The following is a 12,006-nucleotide window of genomic DNA, read 5'->3' as shown; positions in this document are numbered from 1 at the left end:
TCCCCATCCCATTCCATCCCATCCCATCCCATCCCATCCCATCCCATCCCATCCCATCCCATCCCATCCCATCCCATCCCATCCCATCCCATCCCATCCCATCCCATCCGCTCCCACCCCACCCCACCCCACCTCTCTCCATCCCTCCCCACCCCTCCCATCCCACCCCTCCCACCCCCTCCCCGCCCCCCTCAGCCGGGGTCCCCCTCTCCCCGCGTGGGTGCCGGCAGCGGGACGGGGGCGCGGCTGCTCCCCGCTCCCGGTCCCCGACCCCCCCCGGCACGCCCCGTGCCGCCGGGGGCAGGGGGCTGCGGGCACGGCGAGGGCCGGGCGGGGCGGGGGGGATGCCCGGAGCCCCTCCTGCCCCCGCGGCCGGGGGGGGGGGGGGGGGGGGCCGGGCGGGAGCGCGGCGCGGGGGCGAGCGCCGGGGAGCGGAGCCGTGCCGGGGCCGCGCCTGCCTGCGGCCGGGAGCGGCTCGCGGGGGCTCCCTGCGCTCGCCGGGCTGGGCTCGGGCCGGGGTGGCCATGGAGAAGTTGTACCTGGCCGGGAGCAGCCTGTGGGCGGCCAACGGGTCGCTGGGGAACGGCAGCGTCCCGGCGGAGAACCAGACGGCGGGCAGGAACGGCACGGCGGACCCGCTGAAGAGGAACGAGGACATGGCCAAGGTGGAGGTGACGGTGCTCTGCCTCATCCTCTTCCTCGCCCTGACCGGCAACCTGTGCGTGCTGCTGGCCATCCACACCACCCGGCAGAAGCACTCCCGCATGTACTTCTTCATGAAGCACCTGAGCATCGCCGACCTGGTCGTGGCCATCTTCCAGGTGCTGCCCCAGCTCATCTGGGACATCACCTTCAGGTTTTACGGACCGGATTTCCTTTGCCGGCTGATCAAGTACTTGCAGGTGGTGGGGATGTTCGCCTCCACCTACATGCTCTTGCTGATGTCCCTGGACCGCTGCTTGGCCATCTGTCAGCCGCTGAGGTCCCTGCACAGGAGGGCGGACCGGGTCTCTGTCCTCCTCACCTGGCTGCTGTGCCTGCTGGTCAGCATCCCTCAGATCCACATATTTTCTCTGAGGGATGTGGGGAATGGAGTTTACGACTGTTGGGCAGACTTCATCCAGCCTTGGGGACCCAAAGCCTATGTCACCTGGATAACCCTCATGGTCTACATCATCCCTGTGCTGATGCTGAGCATCTGCTATGGCTTAATCAGCTTCAAAATCTGGCAGAACGTGAAGCTGAAGACGGCTCACGGGCCCAACGTGGGTCTGAGCTCCAACGCCCGCAGCGGGACGGCATTTGCCAGGGTGAGCAGCACGAGGCTCATCTCCAAAGCCAAGATCCGGACGGTCAAAATGACCTTCATCATCGTGCTAGCTTTCATCGTCTGCTGGACGCCCTTTTTCTTCGTGCAGATGTGGTCTGTGTGGGACACGAACGCCCCGCAGGAAGGTACGTCCTGCTCCCCCGTGCCGCTCAGTCCAGCGACCGCGGGGACACCCGGCAGCGGGCTGCGGGGGCAGCCAGAAACTCAGCTGGGTCGGGTCTCGGGGGGCTGGGAGGGGGACGGGGAGAAGTTCTGAACATGGAGAAGAAACGGGAGGGGTGGTGGTGGCTGTACCTGGGCGAAGGCTGGCTCAGCCCGCACAAATCCAGGGTGGCTGTGGCTCTGGGGTCGGGCTGCGTGGCTGGCGGTGGCTGGGGAGGTGTCGCCGCTCCCCGAGGTGGCTGTGAGAGCTCAGCCTCCGAGCTCTGAGTTACCCACACCGGCTGCTCGCTCCTGCTCCACGCGGCAGCTCCCACAGCACAAACTGCTCGTCTCACTGCCTGACTTCTTTTCTTTTGCAGTATCGTTTTGTCCTCGCTGACTTCTTTGCTTTCAACTCTTTTGCCCTTCTTTCACCCTCTTCTCCTGCTTCCATCCTCCCAGGGACTGTGCCGCTGTTATTTTATCTCTGGTTGGAGCACGGTTCCTCCAGAACCCCCCTGATTTATGAGCAAGGGCTTTTCCTAAAGGATGTGGTGTCACTGAATTGTCATTTTTTATACTTGGTGCTGGCTGCTCCTGTCGTCACTAAGGTTGCAAGCAGAGTAAAATATATGACCCTCCTTGGGTTTGTGTGCTTGTAGCTGAGCGAGTCTGTGCTGCCTCTGCACGGAGGTGTCCCTGCACCTGAGGGGAGAGCTTACAAGAAAAACTCTGCACAGCCTTGTGAGCTAGGAAAAAGGACAAAAAAAGTGCACTGGGGGACAACTCTTAGACAAAGTGCCCCAAACTCATCAGAAGCGCGGAGCCTGGGGATGCCACAGGCTGAGGGGGAGCCACGGCTCCCTGCTGTCTGCCCCGCAGCCCTGCCACGGCAGGGGCTTTGCGGCTGGGTCGCACCACGTACTCCCGTCGTGTCGTGTTGTTAGCCAGTGTCACTTACACACTCGTTAACTGGTGTCATTTACACACCTCCAGTGCAAAACCTGGTGTCCCCGGCAGCCCGTGCACATCTGTGCTCCCAGCAGCCAGAGCAGCTCTCCTGCCTGGCTCCAGCTCCCCTCGCTTTGCCTTTCTTCCCTCTCTCTGTCCCTTCCGTTCCAGGTGGAGACATAAGCACAGCTTTTTAAGCCCTCCTAGGTGCTCCAGGCAGCTATCTTTTTTTTTTTTTTTTTTTTTTTTTTTTTTTTTTTTTTTTTTTTTAACCTGATTTAGGCTAGTCAAAACTTTTAGGCTAGTCAAAATTTTCAGAAGCTGGATGAATTGTGTCTCTCCCTCTGGCTGTATTTCCAGCCTGCAGTCTCATCAGAAAGCCAAAGCTCTGCCGCTGCCGGTTCCCTCAGCGGGGCTGCGCAGGGTGGTCAGGTTCGTAGCCGGCACTGCTACGGGTCGCAGCCATGCCTGCCTGTTAGTCAGACTTGCCCCTGCCTACACTGTCGAACGGGCAGTGCCACCCTTTCTGTTGCTTTGCTTTGCTGGGCGAGGAGGGCTGCAGCCCACAGCACCCCAGGGTGCCCTCCCCAGGCCCTCCGTCCTCCTGCGGGCTGCCCCAGGGGCACGAGAGGGGCTGCAGAGCCCGCGCTCTTTGCAGAAGCAGCAGGTTGCCCTGCAGCCCAGATTTTTTTTCTTTTTTTCACCAAAGCTTGGGCTGCCCTGGCTGGGCAGAATCTCAGGACGCTGCCAGCAGCAGGAGGTGAGTTCAGCTGCTCCTCGTGCTGCAGGAGCTACAGGCGGTGTGGGTGCTGTGCTGGACAAGGCGAGGGGCAGCGAGCTCACCGGCCAGCAGCAGGGCTCTGCCACCTCTGACTTGCTAGGAAAATTTTTAGAATCCTCCACATAGGATGTCACAAAGAACATGCCTGGCGAAGGGAGCTGTTTATACCTGCTGCTGCGGTGTGAGCAGTGTGTGGGGCTGGGGCCTGCTCTGAAGGTTTGGGGTGCCAGCACAGTGCCCCAGAATCAGACGTCCCCACCTCGGCAGGGGCAAGCAGCTCTTGAGCCACTCCTGGGGCAGCTCCCGCGATGCTCACCATGCACAGAGAGCCCCACGAGGCTCAATTTATGTGCCTCGGAGACAGGAGAGCTGAGTCAGCAACAGATGGATGATTGCTTTTTTTTTAAGTGACTTGCTGTGATGTGTCTCAGGTCTCGCACCTGGGATTTTGAAGCAATTCCCCATGGCTCTCTTTTCGCATATACTTGAAATTAAAAGCAATTGGACCAGACATCACTTGAGCAGGAATTATGCACAAGCGGGTTAAAGGTGCATTTGGAAACCAGCACTCACTATTTGTGCTTCTCTTCTGGTTTCAGAGGTGCAAGTGGATTTTTGCAGAGGCAGACAGGCAGCGAGCACAGCCAGACCCCAGTAACGCCCGCACTGCTCGCGCCTGCTGGCAGCACACGAGGAGGGCAGAAGCCGGGCTGGGGCGCGGGGCTGGCGCAGGGCACACCACCCCTATGGGGCTCAGCACCTGGGGCCAGCGTGGCCACCAGCCTGTGGGGCCAGCAGCTCTGCTCTGACGGGTCGGTGCCGGTCTGAGCTCTCGGCCATGGGTGGGAAACCTGGGGACTTTGTGCTGTGCCTGGCACCGCGCTGCCACCTTCGCCACCCCGACAGCCGGGTGTGCAGCCAGGAGCTGTTGCCAGGCTCCCAGATTTCATTACTGAAATGGAAACGGCCATCATTTCCCATGGCACAGCTTCGTACGTGGAAATTAATTCGGGGAGAGGGGCAAGGAAAATGTCTCTGCTCTCAGGGGCTGGGACAGTGCTGTGCAGAGGCGTGGATGTGGCTGGGCTGGTGGCCTCCGTCCCTGCAGCTGCGTTTTGGTGGTGGGGACACCTGGGAGTGGTGCTCCTGGCAGCCCCATCAGGGGCACCCTGGGGATGTTGGGGAGGGTGGCAGAGACCCCACCGGCTCTTTATCCTGGGCCCTGCTCTCTGCCATGTCCCCCAGGAGGGCACTGCAAGCGCTGACTGCAGCAGGAGGAGCAGCGCTGCCTCTTTGCGAGGTGTTGCGGGGTTAACATCCCAGAACCAGCAGCCTGGGAGCCGAGCAGGGCAAACACAGCTCCTCTGGGAAAACCCTCAGCAGGAATTCCTTAAACACGGACTCACTGCCTGCTGTTCGTGTATCCCACCTCATCTTTACCAGTGCGGTTGCTGTGGTGTTTCTGCAGCAGGGCCGTGTGTCCCGGTGCGGGGCAGGCACCGCTATGCTGTGCCCGGTGCCCTCCCGGGGGCTCTCCCTGCCCCACAGCACCCTGATGGCTCTTTCTGCCTTGCAGCCTCTCCCTTCATCATCGCCATGCTCCTGGCCAGCCTCAACAGCTGCTGCAACCCGTGGATCTACATGCTGTACACGGGGCACCTCTTCCACGACCTGATGCGGCGCTTCCTCTGCTGCTCCACGCGCTACCTGAAGTCGCGGCCGGCGTGCGACCTGAGCGTCAGCAAGAAGAGCAACTCCTCCTCCTTCGTCCTCAGCTGCAAGAGCACGAGCCAGAGGAGCTTCACGCAGCCCCCCGCGACGTGAGGCACCGCCGGCCCGGCCCTGCTTCTCCGCCGTGCTGAGCGCCTTCAGCACGCCCCTGTAAAAAGCTGTGATTGGGACCAGAGAGGGGATTTCCGTGTAAATAGGTGTACATAGGGTCTGCGCGAGGGTGAGCATGTACAGCGTTTGTTATTTAACCGGGGCAGGAGCCAGTGGAAGACTTCTGTGCTCGGGATTTCGGTGGTGCGTGGCGCTGAGCAGCACGAACCCGGTTCCGTGTCCATTTGCCGCTGAGGCGGGTGGCTTTCCAAACTCACGAGGGGCAGGTTTTGTCCCGAGCAATCGCCAGAGTTGGGCTCACCCCGACTGAAGGGAGCCCCCTCCCCGCTCCCCTGTGCTGGGCAGGTGGCATGGCCGGGATGGAGCGGGGAGCGTGGGGCTGCGGGGTTCTGTGGGGTGGGATAGGGTGCCATGGGGTGGGATAGGGTGCCATGGGGTGCCATGGGCCGGGTGTCCCCGTGCCCACAGCTGTGCCCGGGAATGCCACCAGCAGGGCTGTGCACGTCGGGCAGTGGGAGCGAGGGAAGCAGACACGACTGTAGGATCAGGGGATGTGTGCAATAATACATTTGCTGAACGCGCTCAAAGCTTCTAAAGGGCTGGCACTGGGGATTGCATCTGGGCTCCGTGGGATTGAAAAACTCCCGCAGAGTCCCCCGAGGCCGAGCTTTTGCTTTGGGTTTACTGTAGATAGCAGTTAGTCTTTTACACCAATGCAATCTTGCTTTGTAATGCACGAGGTCATGCTTATGGCATGGATTTTTATTGCAAAGAAATACCTGTAAATAAAATTTTCTGACTGTGTCTTGATGGAAAGAGGGAGGGGAAGTGCAGAAGCATGGCAATACTGAAAAAAGGAAGGGAACTGTCGGGATGCTACGCTTTAAACACAAGACCTGAGTACGCTCACGGTAAGGATGCTTTTGTTTATAGAGCACTGCACCAAGCACTTAAGATGTGTACACCACTTTATACGTCGCATGGAGTTAGCTGTGGCCTGGGCTCTGCAGGCTGGAGCAGCTCAGGGTGAGCTCTGTCCGGGTGGCTGGGAGGGAGCACTGAGGACAGACGCTCCCACCCTCGCTTGGATTGCTTCTCCTGTGGGCACCTGCAGGGATGGCATGCAGAAGTGAGGCCTGTGTGCACTCAGGGGTAACCTGAATTGGCCTTACGTGTTGGGAATGAGTGTGAAAAATGCATTTATCTATGTATTAGCTTTATTTTTTCACTGTCACTAACAGGTACATTTTCACCTTTTATATTCTGGCATTCCTTTGATTTTTTTCTCGTAGCTTCAAGTGACTATGACCCGGCACATTCAGTCCTGGCACATTCAGTCCCAGCACACTTCACGGACTGGTTTAAATCGTTATGAAAACAGAGTTTTTCCTCCTATGTTCATCCCCTTTCCCTTTGAGAGTCACTACCTCCTGCATGGAACAAGAAGGGGACCCTGATGTGCTTGGGCTCTTTTGAGTGCATGGGGGCTCGTTCGCACTCGCTCCTCTTTTGTTCTGTGCCCCCGCACCCTGGGATGTCCCCGGAGGGTGCCTCGGCTCTGCCTGCCCACCGCAGGGCACAGTTCGCCCCGGGGCTGCCTTCACTCTGTCAGGATAAGCTAGAGGCTTGTCACAGAAAGGGACACCGGCCACGGGGCTGACACATGCTTCAAGAGGGTCAGAGGGAGACAGAGGCGCTGACAGTGGCAGCGTGCGCTCCCTGCGCAGGGAGCCTGGAGACCACCGTGGTGGGGAGCCTGGAGGGGGCTGGTTCAGGATGTGAACTGCTAGGACAGCAACAACAAAATTAAACCGACTGTAATTCCAACATTGCTTTTTATTACTTTTATTCCTTCAAAAAGCTTTAAAAAATGCTTGTGACAAAGTGTTATTGGAAACATTATTTTTTTCCCTACAAACATTTAACTATCTTTTTTCTTGTGTGTACCACTATCCGTCTCGAGGCCTGGTGTTGCTGAGCGTCAGTGCTACGTCGCTGTGGGATAACGAAGGCCCACAGTCCCAAGTCACTGGAGGAGCACCAACAGAAAATCTGGCTCTTCCTAGCCCTTGGCATAGCACTAGCAGAGACTTCGGCTTCAAGTACTTGTTGGAAGCCAAGGAAAAAAAGCACATGAATACAACTGAGAATAATAAGTGAACAATGAGACCTCCTGGGCCCTGATTCAGCAAAGCACTTAAGGACAGAGCCAACAAAGCGCCTCACAGTTAAAACACAGCTCTGCGGAGCACGGGCCAAACAAACTGACTGACAGCCCAGGGGAGGAAACAGCCCCGAACTGCACCTTTCCCCTGTCCCCCTCTTCAGGAGCACCGTGTTGCCCCCAGGAGGCTGGGCCCCGGCCAGACACGGTCCCGTGTCCCCCACATGCCCCCCAGGAGCGCTGGCAGCCCTGGGGCATGGTGTGTGACAAACGCCCTTCTGTGGGCTGCTGTCACCTATGCCTTCCACGAGCATCCAGCCCCGGCGCTGCGCACGGCCGGGTCCCCTCCTCGGGGGGCTGTGGGATTCGTCTGCTCCCTCTGCTCCCCATGGCGAGCCCGCTGCCCGCTCCATAGGCACTGTCTGTCTGTGGGGAGCACCCACACGGCTGCCCCGTGCTTGGTGCTCCCCAGGGTGTCCTGCCCGCAGGCCCAGCGCTGCCCTGTAATTCTGCAGTGAGCGCCAAACTGCCACCAGTGGCTGTGCAGCTGTCGGCAGCCCAAGCCCTTCACGTCCTCTCAGGAGGCAGACACAGCATTTCATACACTAATCAATCTGCTTTTTGAAGCTCTGCTGAAATGGGAACACACAGGGAAAAAGAGTTTTTTGTTTTTTTTTTTTCACTATTCTATCCATAAGCCTTTTGTGCAGCCTGATTTAATACAGAAGCTTTCACAACAACAATTATTTGCGGCAAATAATTCATATGCGAGTGTTTTTCTCAGGGTTATGCTGGAGGATGGAGACGGAGCAGGCAGGGCTGTGAGGGGCAGCTGGCGGCATGCTGGCGGCTCTGCTGCTCCCTCCCTGCTCTGCAGCTGCAGGTGGTGGCCCAGGGCCATGGTCCAGGAGATGCGGCAGTCCAGGAGGTGCTGAGGTCTGGGGGACGCTGAGGTCCAGAAGATGCTGAGGTCTGGGGGATGTTGTGGTCTGGGGGATGCTGCGGTCCTTCCTGCAGGAGCAGGGCATGACGCCAGGTTCTGACACCACTGCTGTCTTTAGGATGGATCGAGGGGCAGCTCGGTGTGCCTCCTTCTTGGGGGAGAGTCCCGAGAGCCAGCTGTGCCGCAGGCTCCTGCGTGCTGTGCAGGTCCCCCAGGTGAGGAGGCAGTGTGGCCGAGGCGGGCACACCACGAGCAGCGCGATGGCTGGGGCAGCTCTCAAGCTCTAGGTTTCCTTCCGCAGAGCAACTCTGATGTTGCTGCAGATCTTGGAGAGCGCCTCGAAGAGCGGGTCGCAGAAGGTGTGGATGCAGAGGGAGTAGATGCGGCTGACGCACTGGATCTCGATCAGGTAGCTCTTGATGCAGGGCACCACCGCCCAGATGTGGCAGAAGGAGATGAGGGCAAAGAGGAAGCCCCAGACCACGGCCAGGGGGATTCCCAGGATGGCAGAAAGCAGGCGGTAGCACCAGTACTTGCTGACGGTGAAGGTGGTGTAGCTGGTTTTCCAGACACCGTCAAAGCTGTACGTTCCCACTGGCTCAGCTATCACGTCTTCAAAATCCACCTGGGAGCAGAGAAGAGGCAGGGGGTGAGCACAGACTGCAGTGGGGGAGCAGGGAGCTGCTGCCACGTGGGGGGAGCCCAGAGGGGGCAGCGGGGTCGCAGCCCCGGAGCAGGGACAGACCCCAGTGCATCTGGATGCCGTGCCCAGGTCTGAGGGAGATGGGGCAGGGCCAGCAGCACTCACGCTGTGCACCACGCTCACAGGTGCTGGGGCCGGCCACGAGTGCTCCGAAGCAGTGATGTGCGTGGATGTGTTTACTCTGGAGGAAGCCAGAGCCCGTTCCTACCCTTTTTTAGCATTCAGGCATGGGCTGCCTGCTCGGCAGGAAGGTGGTTTGCGCTAATAAAACCCCAACAGTCCTCTTGATTTATGGTTTACTTATTTATATATTCGGAGGCAAGGTACTCAATTCAGCTTGTTTGCATTCTGCCTGAAGAGAGAGAGACATCAGCTTGGCCATGCCCTTACAGGGATATGGTGTTATATGCATGCGTTGGGAGTGTCCCTGCATTACAAATATTCTTAAAAGTCTCTGAACTATGCACAGAGATCTCGTTGTGATGTAACTCATTTTTAGGGAATGCATGAGCCAAGCTATTTGTCTTGAAAAAAGCGTGACCTTTCATTGGCGAGGCTAATGTGTCTGTTTATACCTGTCTGTCAAACTGCAACATCCCTTCTGGTTTTGGAAGCACTTTGATCGTAAAATCATTCGCTATCATCTTTAATTTCCTGGGATTGGCAAGAGATGCTGGGCAAATATTGACATGGATTAGGAATTAACAGCCAGGCTGGTGGGGGCTGGTGAGCAGCATCGACTGCCCGGCTGGGCTGGCAATGAATGACAGATCTCAGCTGCCTGACTGCCTGATTAGCTAATCAGGGGATCAATTAATGAAGGGAGCAGCAGCTTATAAGGGAGGAGTCTCTTCTCCTCTGCTTTTTTTCTTCCAGTGTGTCAGAAGGGGCTCTGAGGAGAGATGGGGCAGAGAGGCTGAACTGTGAGCTGAGCCTGGGCTCTGCCCCGGTGCCTTCAGGTGGTAGCACCTGTGGGTGCTGCCTGTGTGCTCCATGGCTGTGTCCAGGGAAGGGCTTTAAGAGCTCTGCCAAGCACACTTGGCTGCTGCCCCTGCTGTAGCTGTGCTGGGGTCTCCAGCTCCTGCTGGTGCACCTCAGCGAGCAGATATGGCTCTATGGCAGGGTGAACCTTGCTGCCTGCAAGTTAGGCATTGGAATGGGCTGCCGAGGGAAGTGGCCGAGTCACCATCCCTGGAGGTCTTTAAAAGATGTTTAGATGTAGAGCTCAGTGATATGGTTTAGTGGAGGACTGGTTAGTGTTAGGTCAGAGGTTGGACTCGGTGATCTTGGAGGTCTCTTCCAACCTAGATGAGTGATTCTTAGTCTGCTTTCCTGCCCTAGCCTGCCTCTGGACCTGTGAAGATTTAAGGAAGGGCATTTAAAGGCCCTTAAGTCTTTAAGGGCAGGGCATTTTCTAGTTTGCTGCTGCTCGCTGCAGAGGCTTTGCCCCTCTGAGCTGCTGCAGAGGGAGGCAGGCGAGTGGCAGTGCCCGGGGGTAAGGGCCTGGCGGTTCTGCCTCTCCCTGCCCAGCCTTATCTTTGGTGCTATTTTTAAGGTTGGAAGAATGCGAGGTGGCTGGACTAAGCACTCTGAAAGCTTCCAAAGCTGAGGAAGTATTGTGGTCACGTAAGCTGGTGAGCTTCAAAATCCTCTTGGGGGTTTTGGAGCTGTGGCAGAAAAAGGCAGGGGAAGGGGTGGGATGGGGGAATGGCATGAGGGGGTTAGGGATGGCCTGCCGTACCCTGACAGGGCCTGCCTGGGACAGCTGGTGGCATTGCAAGCAGTGAGCAGGTAGGTCTGACAGGGCATTGCTTGGCACTTGGCAATGAGCCGTGCTGGAGCTCATCAATGTGGCATGGGCAGCGTGGCTGATGGCGGTGCAGCTGCCCCCGGCCTGGTGCCATCCCCCTGGCTCGCTGTGACAACGCCCTGCCACAGACCCCCCCCTTCTCCAGGCTTTGCTTCTGGGGTGCCCTTTCCCAAAGCCATGATCCCATGGCCCAGCTCTGCCGTGGGGCCTGCCCATGGCCCAGTGCGAGCAGAGGCAGCGCCGGGGGCGGCACAGATGTGGGCACACACCGTGCGGGGCCGCGGGGACCGAGCCGCCGGCAGCTGTCGCGGGCACGTCTCGCCCTGCCGGAAGGTGCCCATCTATGGCTGGCACTGCCCCAGCTCATCTGGGGCACTTTAATTTGGCCATGCCCACGGTTTTAGCTGTAATAGAAAGCATTTTAATGCACAAATGCAGGCTTGCATTTCAGCAGTGCGATCAAGGTCACGACTTGCTCAGAGCCTTTGTGAGCAGGCTCGGAGTCTTGTCACTCCCGGTGTCATTCACTTTGATCTCTCAAACAGTTTTAACAAAACCCTTCCCTCTCTGCCCGTCCTCCTTTGGGCCAAACTTATCTTTGGCATAATTCTAACAAATCTTATTACACGACTGACAGAGCAGTCAAGTTTCAGTGGTCAGCATTAAGGAAAGCGATTCCCTTTTCAGGGATGTGCTACTCCTTTTGATCAAAAACAGGTGAGGAGGCTCGCTGCACCCTCATGCTGCCACCCAGGAGAAACAATCTTCCAAAGAGGACAATACATGTCTAAGTGCTCTGGTACTCAGGTTGTCAACTCTTGATCATAAGTAGCTTTTTTTCCAGGGTTCACTTTAAATCAGTGATATAGGCTGAGCCTGCTTTATTTTTGGCTTTCCACTTGCTGTCACAAATGAGGGTGTCTCCATAATTTTCAAGCTGCAGCCCATGGAGTTGCACAGCATATACAAAGGATCAGGGATATTGCATTAATTGGAGCCATGCACCCCACAGGGGTGTCCAGCCAGCATCCAAATGGCCCTGGCAGCGCAGGGTGGGGGTCCTGCAGCAAGCGACCTCGCTGCCACCCGAGGTGCTGCCTCCTCTTGAGGCACGTGCACCAGTGACTTAAAGCCACAGCTGAAGTCAGACCAGATGCAGGATGAAGATACCCATATACTTGTTGCAATAAGGAAGATGCTTCTCAAAAATAGCGCTTAAAGCCATACCTTCACAACGTCTTCATTTATCCGCTTCGGGTCTCTGTTCACCAGGTCGATCTCCTTGGTGTGTTGGTCCTTGATGATGATCCTCTCGTCCAGCTCGCTCTGCTCCTCTGCCAT

At 57.6% G+C, this 12,006-nt stretch overlaps 2 protein-coding genes across 2 annotated transcripts; one reads left to right on the top strand and one right to left on the bottom strand.

Moving 5' to 3' along the window:
* Positions 1-524: 524 nt before the first annotated feature.
* OXTR (oxytocin receptor) lies at positions 525-5,351 on the top strand. Its single transcript, XM_032194182.1, has 2 exons — positions 525-1,455; positions 4,780-5,351. The coding sequence occupies exons 1-2, from the start codon at positions 525-527 to the stop codon at positions 5,025-5,027; spliced, it is 1,179 nt and encodes a 392-aa protein (XP_032050073.1). The 3' UTR covers positions 5,028-5,351.
* A 3,084-nt stretch (positions 5,352-8,435) lies between these two features.
* On the bottom strand, positions 8,436-12,006 carry CAV3 (caveolin 3). The gene is made up of 2 exons (XM_032194383.1): positions 11,893-12,006; positions 8,436-8,777 (listed from the first exon to the last, which is right to left on the bottom strand). The coding sequence occupies exons 1-2, from the start codon at positions 12,004-12,006 to the stop codon at positions 8,436-8,438; spliced, it is 456 nt and encodes a 151-aa protein (XP_032050274.1).

Source organism: Aythya fuligula, chromosome 10 (genome assembly GCF_009819795.1).
Source record: "Aythya fuligula isolate bAytFul2 chromosome 10, bAytFul2.pri, whole genome shotgun sequence".
Classification (NCBI taxonomy): Eukaryota; Metazoa; Chordata; class Aves; order Anseriformes; family Anatidae; genus Aythya; species Aythya fuligula.
The sequence above is the reverse complement of the archived record's forward strand: the minus strand, read 5'-3'. Positions and strand labels throughout refer to the sequence as shown.

What these genes read in the sequence shown, in the direction of transcription:
- OXTR (XM_032194182.1), top strand. Translation starts at nt 525, where the DNA reads ATGGAGAAGTTGTACCTGGCCGGGAGCAGCCTGTGGGCGGCCAACGGG. An exon ending in CACGAACGCCCCGCAGGAAG is followed by an intron (nt 1,456 to 4,779) that starts GTACGTCCTGCT and finishes TCTGCCTTGCAG; the next exon opens with CCTCTCCCTTCATCATCGCC.
- CAV3 (XM_032194383.1), bottom strand. Translation starts at nt 12,006, where the DNA reads ATGGCAGAGGAGCAGAGCGAGCTGGACGAGAGGATCATCATCAAGGAC. An exon ending in TAAATGAAGACGTTGTGAAG is followed by an intron (nt 8,778 to 11,892) that starts GTATGGCTTTAA and finishes CTCTGCTCCCAG; the next exon opens with GTGGATTTTGAAGACGTGAT.